This window comes from Microcaecilia unicolor, chromosome 2 (assembly GCF_901765095.1).
Source record: "Microcaecilia unicolor chromosome 2, aMicUni1.1, whole genome shotgun sequence".
Lineage (NCBI taxonomy): Eukaryota > Metazoa > Chordata > Amphibia > Gymnophiona > Siphonopidae > Microcaecilia > Microcaecilia unicolor.
In genome coordinates this window covers 623,345,918-623,370,249 of record NC_044032.1, presented here as the reverse complement: position 1 = coordinate 623,370,249, position 24,332 = coordinate 623,345,918, and the positions used below count along the sequence as shown (strand labels likewise).

Here is a 24,332-nt window from a genome sequence, read left to right as displayed (position 1 = left end):
ACAAAACGGTAGCAGTTATACCAAGCCTGCCCAAGATTTCCAACAGCAGTACATGATCAACCAGATCAAAAACAGTGGACAAGTCCAGCTGCATAATAAGGGCACCTTGTTTCTTATCCAAAAGAGTTCTTTTGGATAAGAAACAAGGAGGAGGAGGAGTGGCCTAGTGGTTAGGGTGGTTAGGTTGGTGGACTCTGGTCCTGGGGAACTGAGTTTCATTCCTACTTCAGGCACGGGCAGCTCCTTGTAACTCTGGGCAAGTCACTTAACCCTCCATTGCCCCAGGTACAAATAAGTACCTGTATATGTAAGCCACATTCAGCCTGCCATGAGTGGGAACGTGCGGGGTACAAATGTAACAAAAATAAATGATCAAATAATGTAACTAGTAAAGTTTCTGTATTATAATTGGTATGAAAACCTGATTATGAATCATGCAGTAAATCAAACTGATCTAAATATGACTCTAATTGCTTAGTTACAATGCTTCCATTATTTTAGTGAAATAGGGAATAGACCCCACTGGTCTGTTACATCCCCTTTCAAGGCTGAAAATTTTTTTAATATAGGTGTTAAAACAATCCTATATAATAAAACGCACCTCCAACATTCTGAAGCTGACTGCATGGCTGAGGCATTCCTGCTCTCTGTATCCATCTCCTGAATTGACATCACGTACTTCCGGGTTCATCACAAGCAGAAGTGACCAACCACATGAGGTTTCTCAGCTTCAGAATGTTGGAGGTGCATTCTATTTTTTTTATTTTTGTTACATTTGTACCCCGCACTTTCCCACTCATGGCAGGCTCAATGCGGCTTACATATTGTATACAGGTACTTATTTGTACCTGGGGCAATGGAGGGTTAAGTGACTTGCCCAGAGTCACAAGGAGCTGCCTGTGCCTGAAGTGGGAATTGAACTCAGTTCCTCAGGACCAAAGTCCACCACCCTAACCACTAGGCCACTCCTCCATAGGATTGGTCAGTTCCTTGAAGCACAGCCAGAGCTCAGCATCCTGCACAGTAACGCTCAGACACCAGAGAGAGAGAAGGGGAGAGGGCCTGACACCAGAGAGGGGGGGAGGTATCTCTGTCACACACACACTCTCTCTCTCTCACACACTCAATGTCTTTCTCTCTCTCACTCTCACACATTCTATGTCTCACACTCTCTATGTGTCACACAGTCACTCACACACTCTCTTGGTCTCATACATTCAGTCTCACAGAGTCTGCGTCTCACACACTCTCTCTCGCACACACTGAATCTGTGTGAAACACTCTCTCTCTCTCTCTCTCTCTCTCACTCTCTCTCTCTCTCTCTCTCTCTCACTGTGTCTCACATACGCATTTTCACACACACACACACTCTCTCTCTCTCACAGATACACTCGCACCCAGACTCACTCTCTCTCTCTTACACACACACACTTGCACATTCACTCTCTCTCTCTCTCACACAGTCACTCTCACATACACTTTCTCAAACATACACACTCCGAGGAAAACCTTGCTAGCGCCTGTTTCATTTGTGTCAGAAACAGGCTTTTTTTACTAGTATTGTATATTTCCTAATTTACATAACATAATTTTTGGGAAATATACCATTATTAAGATGATCCTCAATCTAGTGACACAAAGCCTTTCTAAACTCTTAAGGGCATCGATTTCATTAAATAGGTTGGACAACTATCTAAATAGCAGTGGGATTTTGCACATTTTTTTGAACTATAGAATACAAAATCATTCATAGAAATCTTGTGAAAAGTACCCAACATCTGCCAAACAATTCTCAGCTAATGGTAAGTAATTATAAAGATTGTCTTTAGAGTTACCATATATATGCAATAACTCGAATAGAGATTGAATCTTCTTTTGAAAAAAGGAGGCTACTTGATCAGCACTTGGTAATAATTTGTCTGATTTTTCAGTGATCTTGGACATCTCTGTGAGTGAATTAATAATATTGAAAAGTTTTCTCGCATTACAGATGTCTCTATTTCTGAAAAATATTTTTTCTTAGCATTTACAATGGCTTTTTTTTTTATAAGCATTTATTGTTCTTTGCCAATGTTCCTTATTTTGAGGCAATTTATTCTTTTCCATAATCTCTCAAGTGTTCTGCAGTTGCGCTTCATCTTCAATAAGTCAGTCATTAAACCATTTGTTACCCGGATGCTTAATCTTTTTCTCATAAATGGGGCTATATCATTTAGAACCAATTCCCTATGTTTATCCTAGTCATTCAACCATGCCACCTGCTCTACCTTTAATGATGGAATTTGTAATGTAATGGCTTGGCAAAAATGAATTTGATCAATTTTTGGCCTACACCACTTTGTTATTGAACAAGGTGTGGATGATATAATCTTATTCTTATTCTGTGATGCTGCCAGCCAGTATATAATAAAAGGCCTGAAAATGATCTGTCCATATTACTTTGTTCCAAATTTGTGTAGAAAAAGTTATAGCCCTCTCAGATGTACTAGAATAAGTAAATCAAGTTGATGTCCCTTTTCATGTGTTGAAATACGCTGAGGTATTGTGAAGTCCAGGAGTGGCCTAGTGGTTAGGGTGGTGGACTTTGGTCCTGGGGAACTGAGTTCGATTCCCACTTCAGGCACAGGCAGCTCCTTGTGACTCTGGGCAAGTCACTTAACCCTCCATTGCCCCATGTAAGCTGCATTGAGCCTGCCATGAGTGGGAAAGCGCGGGGTACAAATGTAACAACAAAAACAAACAAAAAAAAGTGTTCAAAAATGCTATTAACGTATTTACGTGTGCATTAGTCATTGATTCCAGATGTAAATTTATATTTCTTATCAGTAAATTAGGAAATGAATAGTAGCTCAAACACATCGGTGGTCAGAATAAATAACAATACACAGTAACATTTTGGGACCTTTTACAAAGCTGCAGTAGAAGATGGCCTTAGCATGCCCTTATGCAGGTCTTTCCTGTAAGCTAAGGCCAGTTTTACTGCTGCCAGAAAAAGGCCAGTTTTCCAAATTTATGGTCACATGCTAATGTTGCCATTAGCGCAAAGCTTTTACCAATAATTTAGTGCATTAGCCCTTGCCACCTACAAAATAGGTGGCAGTAAGGGTTCAGTGCTAATCCCGCACTAATCAGCATACAGCAGTGTAGATTTGCTAACTGGTTAGTGCAAGAATGCCTACTCTCTGCCCGAAAGACATGCTCCCTCCCAGAAAAATCTTTTAATTTTGTTAGTATGTGGTTTCCACACACCCATACGGAACTTACCATCGGGCTCATTTTCAAAGCACTTAGCCTCCCAAAGTTCCATAGAAACCTATGGAACTTAGCCTCCCAAAGTGCTTTGAAAATATGCCTCTATGGGACACCACAGCTTAGTAGGAGCCCTTTATAAGTAATCTTACTGTGTTTCATATTTTCTGAGGACAAGCAGGCCATAATTCTCACAAGTGGGTAACACTATCTCGCATTGCCCAGTCTGGAGCTTATGACAAGTTTAGCAGAGCTTTGTGGAGCAAGTTTTATTAGTGTCCTCTTGAGCTCATAAAAAGCAGCTCCGTTATGTAGCGTCCCACTCTTCTAGAATCTGTGTCCATCAACCAGCAGGTGGAGATAGAGAACTGAAAACTGAACTGAGACACATCTCTCTTGGCATCCAGTCCAGCTCCATGGAGCTAGAGAACCGCTTGCTGTTTCCTGTGAACCTCTCCTTTCCCAGCACAACAGCCTTTAAAAAAAAAAAAAAGTGAGATAAAGAGAGTCTTGAGCCTTTCTCATCTGTGGTAAGACTTGTGGAGACTGTGAGTTTGGGGAGAACAGCTGGCAGTGGTAAGTCCAACTTAAGTTTGACTCTGAACTGCTTGGAGGGCAACAAGTTCTACTTAGTGCAGGGGAGGGATCCCGACTCACCACTTGGGACATGTTGTGCTTCTCTGGTGATAGGGTGACTGGCAACTCCTGCGAAGGCAGTTAAGCAGTGTTCTCACTGAGAGACCTGCAAGCCGAAGTCAGGGCATTTCAGCGCATGCAATCTGGGAATACTGTAGGAGGTGGAGGAAACGGGCAGTGGTGGCACATCTTTGGGTTTGGTGCAGTATCCAAATATGCCGGGGTCTTTGGGCTCTGGCAGGGCCGGTGCACAGTTTGATGTAGGAAAGCGCGGGAATGGGCACCATTTAGCAGTGAGGAGCAGCCTCTGGCTAATTGCACGGAACACAGCCATTTTACTGCCTCAGGGCCCGACAGCATTTGGCTGCATTGGAATCTTTGTTTTCTCCTGAGTTTATATTGCTTTTATACCACGCCTATTTACTGAGGCAGGGACAGTCGGAGTTGCTGCAAGGTGCTTCAATTTCTTGCCACGTTGCCCTTCCTGCTCCTGAAAGATCTTGTTTAGACCTCCGGGAGTGGGCAGTTGAGGCTATCTCTGCTTCTCCGTGCTTATCTGATGTGGCCTTAGTCTATTCAGATGTGCCATCGTTGAAGGAGACGTTAGAGGAGGGGTGAAATCCAAAAGTACTGAGGTAGTTTCATAAAGGGGAGCTCAATACTCCTATTTCTGAGGCACTGGCAGTGCTTTCCATTAAGGAGCCTTCTGCTTCGGCATCTTCCATCTTTTTCGATCATGAGGGGGCTTAGAGGTCCTTCTAAGGCCTTCCCAATGCATCCAGACAGTCAAGACCTGATTACAGCAAAATGGGTATCGCTGGATGCGGGGCTGAGAATGGGAAGAGCCATGACTCTCCTCTACTCGTTCTTTCCAGAGGAGAAAGATAAACTGCAGCTTCCCAGGGTGAGCTCGCTTCTTAACGGCAGTGACTAAGAAGACCACCTGTTTACTTCATTGTCCCAAAGAAGGAAGGCACTTTTCATCCGGTCTTAGATTTCAGTGATCTAAACTGCTGTCTCCCATGTGTTCCGCTTTCAGATAGAGACACAAAGAGCAGTCAAAGCCTCGGTTCATGCAGGAGAATTTCTCGCCACTTTCAGTCTCAGAGGTATACTTGCATATACCTAATATGGCTGTAGCATCAAAAGCTTCTACATTTTGCTTTGCTGGGTCATCGCCTCCAGTTCAGGGCTTTTCCCTTTGGTCTTACCACAGCTTCAAGATCATTTACCAAGATCATGGAGGTGGTGGCGGTGGCCTTCCTTCAGTGCCAGGGAATCGGTGTTCACATGTATCTTGACAGCTGGCTCAATTGTGCATCATCCCTATTCAGACAGCATGGTGGCAGTGGACAAAGTTGACCGTCTTCTGCAATTGTTGGGTGATAATTTGGAGAAGAGCAGAACAACTACATCTCAGATGCTGGCGTATCTGGGCATTCTATTCAACACAGGAGAGGATTTTCCTCATGAAGCACAGGAGTTCGAAGCTGGTTCAATAGATTCATATTCGCAGTCAAGGTAGGCCCAGGGTCTGGGGTCAGAGATGGCGGTGATGGAAATGGTGCCATGGGCAAGAAATCTTTTAGTTGCTGGTCTATGGTGTCACAGAAGTACGACCTTCATCTTCCTTGGACGCTGGTTGCCAAATAGAGTGTGCAGTGGTGGTTGTGGCCCAGGAATTTGACTGTTTGAGTTCCATTTCTAATAGCACAATGGGAGGTGGTAACAGCGGACACGAGCAAGTCGGGTTGGGGAGCTCATTACAATTTCCATCTGGCACAAGGCACCTGGACAGAACATGAGGTGTCGGTCGATAAATCACTTGGCACTCAGGGCAAACAAACAAACAAGAGAAAATAAAGGCAGATGATGACCATGTGGCTTGTCCAGTCTACCCTTCCTCTTCCTTCTTCCTTAGAGATCCTATATACTTATCCCAAGCATTCTTGAATTAAGGTAGTCTTCATCTCCACCACCTTCACTGGGAGACCATTCCATGAATTCACCACCCTTTTCATGACGAAGTGTTTCCTTAAGTTACTCCTGAGTCTGTCCCTTTGCAAGAGACTTGCCTCCTGTACATTTATACCATGGAGGTATTTAAATATCTTTATCATATCTCCCTTCTCCCACCTTTTTTCCAAAGTATACATTTTGAGATATTTAAGTCTATCCCCATATGCTTTATGATGATCGCTGATTATCTTAGTGGCCACCCTCTGGACCGACTCAATCCCGCTTGTCTCTTTGAAGGTGCAGTTTCCAGAATTGTGCATAGTACTATAAATGAGTACTCATACAGAGGTATTATCACTTCCCCCTTTTTCTTGCTAGTAATTCTGGCTTTTTCTGTTGCCTTGTCTATACCTGTTTGGCCACCTTAAGATCATCACGTACGATCATCCCCAAGTCCCACTCCTGTTTTGTGCACAAAAGTACTTCACTCTCTAAACTGTACTGCCCCTTTGGGGTTTAGCTGCCAAATTCTCAACCATTCTTCAAACTTTACTTGGTCCCTCGTGTTACCCACACCATTAGGAGTGTCTACCCTGTTGCAGATTTTGGTATCATCCACAAAGAGGATAACCTTTCTACACTATCACTTACAAAAAAAATGTTATGGTTTCAGAAAATTGTCTGAAGTATTCCTCTCTTTCAGATTCATGTTTGATGAGCCTTCCAGCTATCTGGATGTCAAGCAGCGCCTGAAAGCTGCTATTACGATCCGATCTCTAATTAACCCAGACAGGTGAGTACAAACTTTTCTCCTGCTTAGAGCACATCATCTTTAGGATTTTCTTTTTTTGACACTTATATATGTCACAAGTTTTAGCCACAGTTTGATATGCTACTTATCCCGTATAGGTGTGTCTTAAAACACCTGGTTGCTACAGTTTTGATGATAGTTGCTAGAACATATAATGCTATTAGAATGAAAGTTCAGGTATCCTAACAAAATATGCATTGTGTATTCTTCCCAGTCTGTTTTGAGCAGATTGGCATGCTAGCAGTGGTACTTGAAAATAATCAAAATCTTCTTAAGAAAGGTCATTTCCATCCATTTAGTAAATCCAAGCATTAACAGGCAGCCAGCGCCACTGTAGGACAAATGACCAAATGTTTAGCAGCTGACCTCACTTTAGCAGTACTGTGCATGTTTCATTACAGTATTGGCAGAGATAGTTCTAGCCACAGTCAGTGCTCTTTTCTTCAAGAGGACTTGAACCGATATCGCCAGGGATACTATACCATTGGGGAATCTTATAGAGTAAAGTAATGAAATTATATGAGCCTAGAGATATAGGTGGCTACCGTGATACATATTGAAAGAGCAAAAAGATCTGGGTGTATGATAAACTGCTTGGATTTTGGTACCAATCTAAGAAAGTGCAATTTTGGGTCATGGAAGCAATTTTTTATTTAGGATACTTTTCTCTACTTAGAAACCTTAGGTGACTTTGCCCTGGATTTTCAGTTCCAGTTTCAGAACATTTCAAGGGCATTTTTATAGGTAAAAAGGCATTTTACCATGGAAAGGGGCATTTAACAAATTGACCACTCTCTATGTAGGTAAAAATGCCAGTGTTTCCTGGAAAAATTGCTTGCAGAAAGAAGAATGTACTTGTCTCTGTGGATACATCTTACTATGGTAGTAATCAAAACAGTTTTGCTTGGATTGATACAAAAATTCTCACAACTGCTCAGAGTGAAAAATATCACAAAAAAATCTAATAATAAATACACTCTGCCCAAGTGTTAGATTAGGCAATGGGACCAACCAATCATCAAATCTAGATCAATTGTAAAAAATAGCCTCAAGAGCCCAGGGATCCTTCACATAGGACTCCACTGTAATAGCTATCATCATTGGCTCCTCCCTCCTCCAAAACAAACCACAGACATAAAAAAAACTCCCTTTTACTCTCAATCATAGGGAGAAAAAGATTCTGTGCCAAAAAACGGGTAGGGGGATGATGATCAAGATGGCAGCATGAACAGATGTGAGGCTCAGTAGCTCCCGAGAATCAACATTGTTCTAGCGAAAGGTTCACTTACCCGACTTTGTGATGGGTAAGAGAAAGGGGAAGACGGCGATTCCTTCCTCCGTGGCACCGCCTTCGACACCCACCTCCCGCCAGATGACTATGGAGAACTTTGGAGTTCGAGTCCTTGGAGAGCGGACGCCCACTTCGGCGGACTCGGCCATTTTGGGCCTCGAGTGCAGCATAGAAGGAGTGACGTTGAGTCCTCCTTCCCACACTGCTCCTCCGCGACCCAGAGACGATTCGCTGCCCAGGGGGTCACGGCTTCCCGGGGATGAAAAACCGGTGATGGCTGTGGAAGGAGGACCTATGGGCACCTCGACCCCGGGAAAGGAAACATCTGTGCTGGATATTGTTCCACCAACCCGGGAGATCGTAGCAGTGAGTACCGGAGGAATTGAAAGACCTTCAGTGGTGTCGTTAGACACACTATGGGACGCCATACAAGGTGTGAATAATACCTTATTATTAATGAATGCCTCGGTTAAAGGTGAAATATTTGAGATAAAAAAGTCTAATCAGAGTTTATCTGAACAGGCTCAAGAACAGAGTGTCAAAATTATTAAAATGTCAGGAGAAATTGAAGAATTAAAAAATGTAACTACAATTTTGATTAAAGAGAGAGAAATCCAAGAAAGAAAACTGGAATATTTGGAGAATAACGGACGCAGGAATAATTTAAGGTTTTTGAATTTCCCCAAGTCACCTCTTATTTCCTCTTTGGATATGCTTAAGAAATATTTTTGTGATGTGCTGGGAATACAGCTGAAGGACAATGGGAGAAGAGGTGACATTTCACGGGTTCTCCATCAAAAGGAACAAAAATGGATATATTATCTGCAAACAGTTTGGCCGAAGGGGCTTAATGGACCTATGGAATGGGAAGCCTTTTATTAAAGTTCATTATTTGTCTGATGCTGGTTTGAGAAATATTTTCTTTCTCCTTCGCGTTCTAGTTTTGTTTGATTGGCTGTGTGTAGATCGCTTGGAGGAGGAGTCACTCTGAAGGCGTCCTATATAAATGTCTGCCATTTTGAATCGTTCGCATTGGATTGATACGAGAAACAGGTTCTTGGCACTGTTATACTTTCTCCTGATGAAGTAGCGAAACAGATGGGTCCCTTGCTGTCGAGAAATTGAAAAGACATTGTGAGTAATAAGTGGAATACCCATGTAAATTGAAATGTTGGTGATATCAACGGTTTATGGGGAGCTCCCCTGAGTATGCTGCACTGAATGAGTTCACACAATAGGAAGGAAACTTAGAGGGAATAGCGTTTCCTGTGAAAGCCAAGACTTTGGATCATCTGTAGGATCTTCACAACCAGGATTCAAAGCTAAGTGGAAAGACTTTAAATATGAGATCATCCTGGGGGTTCCTAAAATTGATATGCGTTAGTTAAGTGTGACATACGTTTTTTAGGATGGGCATTTTGAATGAGTGAGCTCCTCTGATGGGGTTGGAGTGTGTTTTTCACATCCTTTGTATATTGGGGTGTTGGATTTGTGCACTGGGAATGACATATTGATAAATTCAAGATATCCCCCTACCTGTTTTTTGGCCACAGAATCTTTTTCTCCCTATCATTGAGAGTAAAAGGGAGTTTTTTAATGTCTGTGGTTTGTTTCGGAGGAGGAAGGAGCCAATGATGATAGCCATTACAGTGGAGTCCTATGTGAAGGATCCCTGGGCTCTTGAGACTATTTTTTTATAATTGATCTAGATTTGATGATTGGTTGGTCCCATTGCCTAATCTAACACTTGGGCAGAGTGTATTTGATTGATACAATCCTTGTGAATACAAAATACCTGTTTTCTCATTGCGGGCAGTTTATATTGTCCCTTATAATAAATTTCTGTATGTGAAAAGCTTTAAAAGCAGTTGATAACCAGACTAGATTTGCATCTCTCAAATGATCTGGAATCAAATGGTTATTTGAACCAGGAAATGTATTACAGTACCAGTGTGTTCTGCCTTCCCCTGGCTTTTCTGGGGAACTATTGGAGAGAGTTCCACTTAACATACTGTGGCATTTGCTGTTTTGCCTTTTACACTATGTTCATGTATTCTAGCTAAGTATAACTAGTGTTTGGGTTCTTGTTTTGTAGGTATATCATTGTGGTGGAACACGATCTAAGTGTGCTAGACTACCTCTCTGACTTCATCTGTTGTTTATATGGTGTACCAAGTGCTTATGGTGTTGTAACCATGCCTTTCAGTGTAAGAGAAGGTACAGAAACTTTTTACCTTCACATTTCATCATGAAGTAGAAGCAGAGTATCCTAAAAGTGGACAGCATTTTGATGTTTAACTGTTGTTTTTTGGTTTGGGCCTTCAACAAGAAGTCATTTTGCAAAAATAAGACCTTTGGGCTGTCCGTGTGAGGTGCTTTGACTTTCTTTGTCAAGCAAGATGAATCGGACCCAAGTGGGTGACGCCATCAGGTGCATGGATCTCGGAGTTCTTAAAAATGAAGAAGGGACTTCCCACATGACTGTTACCTCACAAATCCCCTCAATATATTTTTGTCCATGCTGTTGCCTTAGATGTAGTTTATGCTGTCTGTCAATTTGCTACTGAAGAGGGAATTTTCCTTTTTATTTGTTGTTTTCCCCCCTTCTAAATTTTGTCTTTCAAAACTGGTGTGGTATGTTATGTTGTGGAATTTCAACCAGTGGTGTGTTGGTGGAAAATGTTTGTCAAAGACATTCACCAGACTTGCTACTGCTCTTAGAACAGACCATGATGTTCCAAACTGCCCTCAGTATACCAAGGGCAAGGTATTTCAGAAGTAACAGGATGAAGGTCCTTTGGTCATCTCCATTAGACTCCCCCTAGACTTTCTGTGTCAAGCAAGATGAATCGGACCCAAGCGGATGATGTAATCATGTAATTTATGCTGTCTTGTCAATTTGCTACTAAAGAGGGGGTTTTCCTTTTTATTTTTCCCCCTTCTAAATTTTGATCTTGCAAGACTGGTGATATGCTATGTTGTGGAATTTCAAGCACAGATAATAGCCCCTATATACAACTAAAGCTGCCAGCACATAAGTCAAAAGGTGTTCATGCTGATGGATTCAGTGCAGGAGTTGCACTGTGCACAAATGGTGAGCCCTTCATAGAGATTGGTGCTTGTAAGTGTACACTCTGAGCTGAAGAAAATGTGCCCTGTATAGAAGAGGGATGTGCTTGATGTGTAAGTGTTCTATGCAGTCGGAGAAGAAAGACTAATGCTTGGTGCAAAAGATGGCGCCAAAGTCATTAACAGTGTTTTTGTTTGCTTCATCCGTTAGAACGTAAGATGAGCCAGATAAGTCAGTCAAACCAAGCATTATCTCTTGACAGTGGCCAGTCCAGGTTGCAGCTATACAGCAAATTCCAAAAGTAGTTTCTCATAACTCATTTCACGGGATGAACAGTGATTTTTCCAAAGTCTACCTAGCTATTTTCGTTGTATAGACTTTCCTCCATGAACTTTGCCAAATTTCTGTGGAATCCCACTCATGTTGGTAGCATTGACCACATAGATTGCTTTTGTACTACACAGTAACACAGTAAATGATGGATAGATAAGGATCCCGTGGTCCATCCAATGTGCCCAACAAGGTGGCCAGTGCCACACTCACAACTCTGTATGGGCCACAGGCACCCATGCTTAAACACTGCTTGGCAAGTCTCCACGATGCCAACATGATAAGCAGCCAAACATGGAGTTATCATCCCCAAGTATTGCTAACAGTATTCAACTTAGCAGTCAAGATGTGTTCTCCCTCCCCCCCCCCCCCCCCCCCCCACCCGAGCAGCTCAGCGCCCTCACTTTGCAGTACTTGACAATAAAATAATGTGCAACACTGTAATTGCCAAATCTTCACCAATCTTTTGCCATTTGAGGGAGACAGACCATAGAAGTCTATCCTGCTTCAGCCTTTTGTTGAGCAAGAGTAGTGGAATCTAACACCTTAATAGCCATGTTGTTCCTATCTTCTTTGTAGTTATGCATACCCTGTGTCTGTCCCACATATTTTTTGAATTCACCTTTTTTGACTCTGCCACCTCTCCTGAAAGGGCATTCCAGATGTCCACTACCCTCTCTGTGGAAAAAGTACCCCTAAGTCTACCTTGTGAAAAAAATACTTCTTTAAAAAGAACTTTTCACTTGCCTACCTCACTCATTTAATAAACATCTATTATATCACCTCTCTGGAGTCTCTATCCCAAACTTAAGAGCTCTAGTCCTGTTAGACTTTCTTTGTAAGAAAAATATTTGGCCTTTTTATCATTTGTCACTCTTCTCGGAACCTTTCCTTTTTGAGGTTGGGCAATTATCTCCTTTTTGAGATTGGGCAACCAGAACTGCATACAGTACTCAGCACAATTGCAGCTTCATCCTATACAAACTCATAATATTCTCAGGTTTGATCTTCATTTCTTTTCAAATAATCCTTAATATTTTGTTTGCTTTCTTGGTGACTGCATAGTGAAAAAACACACTGCCTTATCCTCTCATCTCAACACAACAAGTACAAACTAACAACCATAAACACCCCAGGACACACCTACCTCAAGACAGCCTAAAAATACTCGGTCACAATCGACTGCAACCTTACCCTTGAGAGCCAAGTAAACTCTGTAATAAAGAAAATGTTCTACTCAATGTGGAAACTTAAACGATTAAAGCCTTTCTTCCCGAGAGAAATTTTTCGTAACCTAATACAATCAATGGTCCTAAGCCATGCAAATTACTGCAACGGAATATATGCGGAATGCAAAGAACAACTCACAAAAAAAAAAAACTCCAGACCGCTCAAAACACAGCAGCCAGGCTGATATTTGGTAAAACACGATTCGAAAGTGCCAAACCCCTCCGAGAAAAGCTGCACTGGCTCCCAATAAAAGAAAGGATCATCTTCAAAATCTGCACTCTAGTCCACAAAATTATCTACAGCGTAGTCCCAGGATACATGACAGATCTCATAGATCTACCAACCAGAAACAGAATTGGATTTGAATATGATACACAACACAGGATTTCTCTTCTTAAGTATAGCCCTAAAGGTATCCTAGGTAACAGAAGATGACACATTAGCAGAACCCAATGAATCCACTGGATCATTATTAATCAACCCTGTTCTAATTGTTGCTATTTGCATTTAAAAAATATGCCAATTTCTCAACAGTAGGCACAGATTTCACATTACTATCATCATATTAGGTGCCATCAAGGACTTCACCAAAGAATAAAGTTTAAGGCATTCACTGCTCTATGTAGCTTTGCTGTAAAGAATTTTTTTCTTTCATTCCTGTTAGCATTTCATTGTCTCTCTCCATCCTGTCCAGGGTGATGGTTCTATACCTACCTCGAGCACACATGGAATTTGTGTTCATAAAGATTGTTGCTGTTTGTTTCCTGCACGATTTATTTCCTCATGGACACTTTGCTATCATTAACACGGGTAGTGTTAAGTGTGGTGGAAAGGCTGCTCTCAATGCGGTGTTCCAATTCCTCCCAACTTTTCCAGAACAGTGGCACTCCCCCAATTTGATCCACTCTATCATTTCAATATAATTTGTACTCTGGTATCGTATAGTTTACTGGGAACGTTCTACTGCCTTTCCAGAGCAGGTGAAAGCGGTGTACAGATTAAAAACATAGAAAGAAAGGAACGTCATTATTGATAGTAAAGAAAACAAAGACAAAAGGCAAGAGAGTATTCAATCCAGTAATAAAATAAATTAAAAGCTTACATAAGATAATAATAAATAAAAACACACAAATAGGTGGCAAACTGTTTCTCCACCGCAATCACTGTCCCAGATACTATTGATCCCTATTATCCTCCTGTCACCAAGTCTCTTGAGATGCCTACTATATCTGTGTTTTCATTTAGTATGATAACTCTGCAGTCTTATTTTTTAGACTACTTGGGTTTACATACAGCCAATTTAAAGAACCTTTATTAGCGTTCAAAATCTGCCTAGCGGTTGATGGGGGTAATTTTTAATTATTTATCTCTCCGTGTTTGTGTAAATGGCCCTGGGCTACTTCAGTCTTTACCACAGCTCCTCTTTTGGGCCAGTCTTAACATCAACATTTTTAACTAGTCGCCTTCTAGCTTGAGCCAACAGACTTTTTCCTTCTAGTTTTTAAGGTACGGTTTCCCTGCAGGCCAAGTCTCAATTTCAGATTCCTCACCAGTAGATTCAGATCCTGTCTGAGCAATGCTGTGGTGTCTGTTCACAAAGAAAACCTTCAGTCAGTAGACTGTTATGTGACCTTGAGGCATATTTTCAAAGCACTTTGCCTTCCAAAGTTCCATAGGTTTCTATGGAACATGGAAGGCTAAGTGCTTTGAAAATATGCCTCACTTGTGATTCTAGCTCAGTTCATGAAACCACGCCTTTTAGGCCATAGAATCAGTAGGGCTAAAATACATAACCAACAAGTTCTTTTCTCAGTAGCTGTAACTTTACTCATGAATTTAAAAATAACTATTTATATGTATATATATCTGTGTACTTACAGTACACATCGTATAGTATATGTAAGTCAATATAGTCTCTTTATACAACTTATAACTCGCATATGTCAAAACTGCAAAATTGTGTTTAAAATACCTGTTACATTGCTTGAATGAGGAAATATATATGTGCTCATGAAAGACAAAATGTTCTCTTTGAAATATAAATAGTGATAAAAGAACTTTATCAAACTGGCTAGTGGACTGTATTTTCCACTGTCTTGTCATAGCAGGTTTGCAACTAACTGATGCAGTGAAAGCATATTAACTCAGCCATGGCAGCACTGGCCATATCCTTCACTTTCCACTGAAGAAATATATAGAGATCCAACAGGTTTTCCTTTTACACCTTTGCATCTGGACAATAAGTCTGAGACAATACATTTGAACAAGCAGGGGTGTTTTAAATCAACTTCTCCTCCCCCCCCCCCCCCCCCCAAATAAAATACTTTGGGTTGCCTTACCAAGATAAAATTTCTGAACAAAAATAGGGCAATTGATCTGCTATGGAATTCTATACTTCTGTGGCCAATTCATCCTGCTTAATGGAGGAAGTGAAGTTGTTTGCCTGAAACAGGGTTCTTAGACACATTTCTGGGAAATTGACTCATAGTTTCTGCAGTAGACTGAGGGGACTCATGATTATGTTGCTACAGGGAAGTCCCACAGATCCCAAACTTTTTTGAGCTCTGAGATAGCCACCTGTGTTGACATCATTAAATGTCACCCACTTTATGGTCTGATTTATCTTACTATTTATGGAGAACACCTGTAATGGATAAGCACTTTGGTGGAATAATTCTTTTAGGAGTTGGTGGCCTTGGTTCCTTCCTGATATTTGATGGCAGCACTGGTAAGTATGATCCTGAGCTTTGATCTCACTGGTACAAGTCCCTTTTCAAGGGAAATTTATCAGGAACCAGATGCCACTGGATTCCTCTTTTCCCTGGGTGGTTTCTGCAGCCACTCAAATCCACTTTTTAAGCCAGTTCTCTCTTGTCACTGCTGGGTGAAGAAACAGGAAATGCTGACAGTGATACACTTTTTTCTGAAAGCGCATTTTGTGATTTGTTTGGCATATTGTTATTTGTGCACTTTCCTGCTTAAATAAAATGGAAAGGTACATACAGTCCCATGTAATTTAATGTTTTTCTGTGCCAGTCTCCTTGTTAAAGGTACACCTGCATTAAGAATAGCAGTTTTGATCTTGTCTGCAGTGTACAGATTGTCTGGCTTTCTATATTGCATAATACTATGTGTCAGGGTTCTGTTCTGGTCTGAATTTGTGCAATTAATATTGTTTTGAATTTTGGGTAATCATATGAATGCAAGCTTCTCATAAAATATGCTTTTTAAGTTGCCATACAACTGCAGACTCTTTCTGATTTCCTTTAGGTATAAATATTTTCCTGGATGGATACGTTCCCACAGAAAACTTGCGTTTTCGAGATGCATCACTAGTTTTTAAAGTGGCAGAGACTGCAAACGAAGAGGAAGTTAAAAAGATGTGTATGTACAAGTACCCTGCAATGAAGAAGAGGATGGGAGAGTTTGAGCTCAGCATTGTGGCTGGAGAGTTCACAGACTCCGAAATCATGGTGATGCTGGGAGAGAATGGTTAGTGTTTGTGGGTTCTACATACTGTATTCAGGAAAATATGATCCCCACCAAAAAAAAATACTGGTTATAAGTCAGCTGGAGATGCGGGGGCAGCATGCACAACCTGGAATTGCAGAGTTCTGGTAGAAATCGCAGTACATGGCCCCCTGACCCAATACTGTCTCTGAAGTGACAGCTACATTAAGTAGGAAGGTGGGGGAGAAGGATTATAAAACAGTAAAATTCTTAGGTAATTTGAATGAAGGTTCCTAACATCAGGATTTCAGTCTTAATTCTGATTGAACTGGAGGCTCTGAGTCAAATAAATTTAACAAAGATCAAATTTACCAGGTTTATAACAAAGTACGGTCGACATCAACTTGACCTAACACACTTTGCAGTCTGAGGTAAAAATTTAAAAGAGAATGATCTGACCAGGTGACCGGCTTCCATTCTAAGTGGTCAGTTAACGGTTGTTTGCTTACACAGCAGTGGCGTAGCCAGACTGCCAATTTTGGATGGGCCTGAACCTAAAGTGGGTGGGCACAAAATTTTCTCTCTACCCCCCCTTCCCCAGCAAAATTTAGTCACACTAATCAGATGCATTTGTTACACAGGGGTAAAGTGCTGCTTTTCAGTGCATCAGGTTTCAGAAAATAATTTAATAGCTTAACACCCTTTTCAATGAGCTTTCAGAGGCCAGAACCTCCTGCCTCAGGTCAGTATAATGCTGTTATGGTATCCTCTCCTGACCTAAGGAAGGAAGTATTGGTCTCCGAAACTTTATTAACACAGGTACCATATTACTTTATCCTAAATTAAAAATAAAATTATTTTCTTTACCTTTGTTGTATGGCCATTTACTTTTTCTCATTGTGTTGCTCCCAGTCTCTAGATTCTGCTTTCCTTTGTCTTTCTCTTGCCAGGATTTCCTGTCCATCATCTATGGCTTTTCATCTTTTCCTCACCCTTGTTCTCCACATGCCCCTTCCTCTTATTCTCCAGTCTTTCCCTACTCTGTCCTCTCCCTCTTTCCATCCAGCAGCTCCCCTCTTTCTCTCCCCATCCTTCGTGTCTCCCCTCTTTCTTTTGCATCCAGCGTCTCCTTTTTCTCCCTACCTTTCCATCCAGTGTCTTCCTTCTTTCTCTCCTCATCCTTCCTTCCATCTAGTGTCTCTATCTCCCCTCTCCTTATATCCAGTGTCTATATCTCTACCCTTTTCTGTTCAGTCTCCCCTCTCTCTCCACATCCTTCCAGTCTCTCCCCTTTCTCTCTGCATCCTTTCATCCATCTCCCCTCTTTCTCTCCCTATCCTCCCATGTCCAGCAGCTCTCTCCCCTCCAGTCCCTTCTTCCTCTCCCTCCCATGTCCAGCAGCTCTCTCCCTTCCAATCCCCTCCTCCTCTCCATCCCATGTCCAGCAGCTCTCTCCCTTCCTTCTAGTCCCTTCTCCCTCCCTTGTCAAGCAGCTCTCCAGCCCCTTCCTCCTCTCCCTCCCATGTCCAGTAGCTCTCCCTTCCTCCTCTCCCTCCCATGTCCCAGCAGCTCTCTCCCTTCCCTCCAGTCCCTTTTTCCTCTCCCTCCCATGTCCCAGCAGCTCTCTCCCTTCCCTCCAGTCCCTTCTTCCTTCCTCTCCCTCCCATGTCCCAGCAGCTCTCTCCCTTCCCTCAAGTCCCTTCCTCCTCTCTCCCTCCCATGTCCCAGGAGCTCAGCCATTTTCCCTCCAGGCTCGCCCATCCTCAACCTTCCCACGCTGTCGCTGCCCTTTTGTCCCGCGGAGGCAGAGTTCAGCGTTTCCTTCCTGCCCTGTCTTCTCCCCAGGCTCCGCTGCATCGTCCCTGCAAGTGGAATCCTTTTCGGCCGTCACGCTGTGCTGCCATACACACAGGCAGCTTCGCTTCTCCTCCGCCGCGTCCATTCTGGCCCTCGCTGATGCACCTCCTGTTTAGGGCCGGATGAACGCGGTGGGGGAGGAGCGAAGCTGCCTGTGTGTATGGCAGCGCAGTGCGACGGCTGAAAAGGATTCCACTTGCAGGGACGATGCAGCGGAGCCTGGGGAGAAGACAGGGCAGGAAGGAAACGCTGAACGCTGCCTCCGCTGGACAAAAGGGCAGCGACAGCGCGCGAAGGTTGTGGATGGGCGGGCCTGGAGGGACAATGGGTGGGCCTGGGCCCGTCCCAGGCCCACCCGTGGCTACGCCCCTGTTACACAGGGCAAATAATCTATAAATTCAAGAGTATGTCTTTTAAAATGCGTTGGCAGAGCGGGACTCAGAACTATATTTTTAGGAGTCTATAAAAATTGGGAAAACTGAATAGTATTAGCATCATTATGTTATAAATGAAGATTTAAATCACCCAAAAGTGTTAACTCAAAAAAGAAGTATAGTGTAATAACTTAAAGCAACTTCTTCTGAGCTAAAATCCATCTTCCTGGTGGTCTGTATATTAATATTACCAAAGAAGAGACATTTGATGAATTCTGAAATTTGCGTACCATAAATACTAAATTAAAATTCATAAAACTAATAATGTGATTTGAAAAAAAAAGTGCCAACCCTCCCCTCACTTCATATTATGCCATGGACAATTTATTACCTTATATCCTGATGGACAAATACTTAAAATGAAGGGGAACTTAAATCCAGAATCCAAATTTCAACCACAAAAATTAACCCATCCTGAGTATCCCCTATCATTTCCTGAATCAGTGTGATTTGTTACTTATAAAGCGGGCATTAAAATACAAATATTCATCAGGCATAGGGTGATCAATAATTTCAGACATAGCTGTTATTGGGACATAATGCAGATTACTGCTTGGATACCTTTCAGTAACTTGCTGCTCAAACCTGTTGAACCAGACTTACCTACAGCTCTGAATGAACTGACTACTTATATAACAGCAATTAAATAATTAGCTAAAAACAACAAACCTTACCTGAACCCAAGTAAAACTGAGGTCTTATGGGTCTGTAATACAAGCAGTTACATACCTGATGTCAAAATCTTTTTTGGGAGCTATGAACTTCTTGAGTTTGCAGATCACAAGGACCTTGGTTACAGCTAGATCACCACTTATGGTGATCACCCCAAATCCAAGCAACTCTCATGAGCTGCCTTTATTGCCTGCAACAACTGTGCTGTCTCTCCATACATTAAGACAAGTCTTCTCACAGTGGTTCATACTGTAACATCAACTAGATTCCTGTAATGCACTTTACATTGGTCTGACTAAACAGCATTTGCGCCAGCTGCTATTGATGCAGAATACTGTAGCATGACCAAAACTTTACTTATTACAATACAGTGATAAATTTAAAACTGTGATCTCCGTGCCCTTAAAGGAAACCGACCAGAGTACTTGAACAGGATCTCCCTCCATGCACCTCCATAGTTACTAAGGTTCTCCCAAGGAAGCTCAACCCCTTAAAGGCTTCGCTTAATATGTCTGTCCCTACTTCAGGAAGCAAGTGAAAGCCTTACTCTTCTTCCAAGCCTTTTAACGGAAGGAGCAACTAACTAAATAGTCAAACACACAATGATTAACATCAGCTGCACATATTATAGTGGGGCTTAATAATCCACTCTTACTATAGCTGAAATCATTTTCCTTCACCTTTCTGACTTAAGCTAATCACCCTTATTTTCTGTTTAACTCCTGTTACTCTGTCTTCTCCAAAGACAAGCAGGCTGAAATAATCCTCACAAGTGGGTTTGCGATCCGCGCCGGCCCGGGAATTGGCATTTGAAACACCAAAAAAGTTTGCTGGGGCCTTCTAGTGGTTCCGACTGTGCAAGTGCTGAGTGCCTTCCCACGCAGCCTCCTCATTTGCTTTTTTTCCCGCATGAGGAGCAGCAGCTGCTTACCCTGGCTCCGCTTCTTCACCCTGAAGAGTCTTCAGTGCCTGCTTATGCGACTTGTATTTTTCTCCCCTTTCTTTTTCCTTCTTTTAGTATTATATATATATATATATATGTGTGTGTGTGTGTGTGTGTGTGTATATATATATGTGTGTGTATATATATATATAATTTTTTTTTTTTAAGTTCCTCTTATTTTTTAGGTTTACTTTTTGGCCAGTGTCAGGTTTCCTTTTATTTTTAGTCGCGGCCGTCTTCGGCCGTTTTTCCCCTTTTTGTGCTTTATTTTCTACTCAATCACATACTCTGTTCTCGATGCAACCGAACCATCTCAGGCACTGTAACCCATTCGTGGTGTATCCAGTGCCTTGGGCCCGACCATATCCCAGCCTGTTGTACCGTTTGCCTTCGTATGAAGAAAAGGACTCAACTTGCTCGAGAAGCCCAAAGAGAAGAACTTTTGGGGGCTCGATCCGGTCCTTCGAGGTCGGCGGTGGCATCGAGGGAAGCATCGATGCCAGAAAGACTACTCCCCCTCCACGCAAGAGGTGCCGACATGTCGGTCTCTCAGCAGTCCAGTTCCTGCTGCCAAACCCCAGGCAGCTCTGCTACTGACTGCTCCACTGGCCCCACAGCCTTTTCCGATGGCGTCTCTCAATGAGCGGATTTGGGCCTTCCAGAACTGAAAGGACTGCTGCGTCACACTACATCGGCGTCGGGGGTGCTTATGCCTACCTTGCCGCCTGCTGCAGTTATGTCTGGCCCGCCACCCGCGGTGAGGTCTCCGAGCTTGGCGCTACTTGCAGCTCTGATATCGGCTGCCACCCAGGTCAACTCCCCATCGATGTCGATGGAGGAAGCTTCACCACAGTCCATGCGGTGGTCAGCTTCTCGACATCGCCATCAAGACCCCACGGGTCTTCGGCGTCCAGTCGGGTTCTATCTCGAAAGTCACTGAGGGAAGTGCTCTCTGACACCGAGGAAGAACGCTCGGAGTCAGAGGAAGATCCCAGGTACTTTTTCTCCAATGAGTCTTTTGGGATACTCTCTGAACTACTACTACTCTTTAACATTTCTAAAGTGCTGCTAGGGTTACGCAGCGCTGTACAATTTAACAAAGAAGGACAGTCCCTGCTCAAAGGAGCTTACAATCTAAAGGACAAAAAAACCTTCCCCCTCCGCCTGAAAGGAGACTATCTCCTCCTGAGAGCCTCTCCTTTTCATCTTTTGTGCGGGAAATGGCTCAGGCCATTACATTCCCCGTAGACGTGGAGGACAAGCCCCCACGGCTCAGATGCTCGAAGTCCTGGATTACACCTCTCCATCTAAAGAGACAGTGGCAGCTCCTTTGCATAAGGTACTCAGAGAAGTCCTTATGCGGCACTGTGCGTCCCCTCTGTCTGGCCCCATGATCCCTAAGAAGACAGATTTTCAGTATCAGATCCACAGTGAACCTGGGTTTATGAGGTCTCAGTTACCCCACAACTCCATGGTGGTGGACTCTGCCCTCAAAAGAGCCAAGAGTTCTAGAGACTATGCTTCAACGTCCCCAGGCAGAGAAGCTAGGACCTTGGACTCTTTTGGGAGAAAAATGTATCATGCCTCTATGCTCGCTGCCCGTATACAATCGTACCAGCTGTTCACGGGCATCCACTTACAGAACTCGGTGCGGCAGCTGTCTAGTTTGGTTGGTGCCCTCCCTCCGGAGCAGACCGAACCTTTTCGCCAGCTGGTCAAGCAGCAGAAGGCGTGTCGTAAATTTCTGGCCAGGGGCGCATTCGACACTTGATGTAGTATCCCGGATCTCTGCTCAAGGTATAGCAATGCGCAGACTCTCTTGGCTGTGTGTTTCTGACCTGGACCATTCGGTCCAGCAGAGGATAGTGGATGTTCCTTGCCAGGGGATAATCTTTTTGGAGAGAAGGTAGAAGATCTAGATGACCAGATCAAGAAGCACACAGATGCTATGGCTTCTGTCTCCCGCCGGGCGCCGCCTTCTACCACCTCAACTAGGAGGTGTTTTGATGGGTCACGGAGTGCTCCCTATTCCTATTCTAGGCATAGGTACATTCCAGCGTCTCGCCAGCCTACTCAGGCTTAGCCCCAGCGCTCTCGTTCCCGTCAACAGCGTACGCCCAAGGCCCCTACAGCTCCCCAGCAAAAGCAAGGGACAGACATTTTACTGACTCCAGGAAAGCACAGCCACAATAAAAGTGTCCGTGCCTGATGACTTGCTGGTTGGGGGGAGGTTGATGTGTTTTCACCAAAGGTAGCCTCTTATAACCTCTGACCAGTGGGTGATTCAAATAGTCTGGTTAGGATACACCCTCAATCTGGAATCCAAACCTCCAAATTGCCCACTGAGAGCTCATTCGTTCAGCTCTCAGCACAGGCAGGTACTTGCAGAGGAACTCTCCGCCCTTCTGAAGGCCCATGTAGTCGAACCCGTTCCACCAGGGGAAGAAGGGCTGAGATTCTATTCCAGTTACATCCTTGTGCAGAAGAAAACGGGGGATGCGTCCCATCCTAGACCTAAGGGCCCTGAACAAATTCTTGGTACGAGAAAAGTTCAGGATGGCTTCCCTGGGCACCCTTCTTCCCATGATTCAGGAAAACAATTGGCTATGTTCTCTGGACTCAAAGGACACTTACTTCCTGTGAGCTGGAAGTATCAGGATATGAAATGTATCTTCAATTTCGGCTGGGAGCACAGCACTTTCAGTACTACGTACTGCCCTTTGGCTATCGTCAGCTCCCAGAGTATTCACAAAATGCCTAGCAGTAGTTGCAGCGTCGCTACACAGACTGGAAGTGCATGTGTTCCCTTATATCAGCGATTGGCTGGTGAAGAGCACCTCGGAGGACGGTGCTTGGGAGTCCATGCGGAAGACTATTCAGACACTGGAACTATTAGAGTTTGTAATCAATTACCCCAAGTCCCATCTCACTCCGGTTCGAGCCTATCTTCCCGAGGCATAGGCAGACAACCTTCTGTCCCTAGTGTCCAAGGTTCGAGCGTCACAGCAAGTCACAGCTTGGCAGATGTTGAGACGTTTGGGGCACATGGCCTCCACAGTTCATGTTACGCCCATGGGGTGTCTGCATGTGAGATCTGCTCAATGGACTCTAGCTTCCCAACGGTGTCAAGCTAAGGGGAATCTAGAAGATGTCATCCGTGTGTCCACCGACTTTGCTGATTCTCTTCAGCGGTGGACGATTCGATCCAATTTGACCATGGGACAAAGCAGCAGAAAGTGCTGACGATGGATGCATCTCTCCTGGTGTGTGTGTGTGGGGGGGCTCATGTAGATGGGCTTCACACTCAGGGAGCCTGGTCCCCGTCTCTCCTCCCCACCCCCACCCCCCACTCCCCAGGAAACAGATTTTCAAGCAACCTCCTAGAGCTCCGAGATATCTGGAATGCTTCAGAGATTGGCTATCCAACCAAATTATCTTAATTCAAACAGACAATTAGGTTGCGATGTACTACAACAAGTGGGCGCCGGGTCTCGCCCTCTGTGTCAGGAAGCCATCCAGATGTGGCTTTGGGCGCGCCGTCACGGCATGATTCTCCAAGCCACTTACCTGGCAGGCGTAAACAGTCTGGCCCGCAGGCTGAGCAATGTAATGCAACCTCACGAGTGGTCTCTGAATATGGGCGTAGCCCGCAAGATCTTCCGAACGTGGGGCACCCCCTTGATGCATCTTTTCGCCACTCAGTTCAATCACAAGGTTCCTCAGTTCTGTTCCAGGCTTCAGGCCCACAACAGACTAGTGTCAGATGCCTTTCTCCTACATTGGGGAACAGGCCTTCTACTACTACTTATCATTTCTATAGCGCTACAAGGCATACGCAGCGCTGTACACCATACATAAAAGACAGTTCCTGCTCAAAGAGCTTACAATCTAGATAAGACAGGTAAACAGACAGAACAATTAAAGATAAGGGAATAAAGAGGTGAGGATAAAGGACAGGGCAAGAGAGTTAGGAGTCAAAAGCAGTGGTAAAGAGGTGGGTTTTAAGTTTGGACTTGAAAACGGCTACAGACAGGGCTAGACGTATAGGCTCGGGAAGTCTGTTCCAGGCGTGAGGTGCAGCGAGATAAAAGGAACGGAGTCTTGAATTAGCAGTAGAGGAGAAAGGGAAAGGTAAGAGAGATTTATCTACAGAACGGAGTACCCGAGGGGGGGTGTAGGGAGAGAACACTGGAGAGGTACTGGGGAGCGGCAGAGTGGATGCACTTATAGGTCAATAGGAGAAGTTTGAATTGAATACGGATAGGGAGCCAGTGAAGTGACTTAAGGAGAGGGCTGATGTGGGCATAGCGACTTTGGCGGAAGATGAGTCGGGCAGCAGAGTTTTGGATTGATTGAAGAGGAGAGAGATGGCTAAGAGGGAGGCCGGTGAAAAGTAGGTT

The 24,332-nt window shown here is 43.7% G+C and overlaps 1 protein-coding gene across 1 annotated transcript in view; it reads left to right on the top strand.

The window, feature by feature from the left end:
• The window catches only part of ABCE1 (ATP binding cassette subfamily E member 1), a 91,236-nt gene that overhangs the window by 41,576 nt on the left and 25,328 nt on the right, over positions 1-24,332 (top strand). The window contains exons 9-11 of the mRNA XM_030191679.1: positions 6,548-6,637; positions 10,042-10,163; positions 15,847-16,068. Of these exons, the coding sequence (XP_030047539.1) occupies positions 6,548-6,637; positions 10,042-10,163; positions 15,847-16,068 (434 nt within the window). The remainder of the gene's footprint in view (positions 1-6,547; positions 6,638-10,041; positions 10,164-15,846; positions 16,069-24,332) is intronic.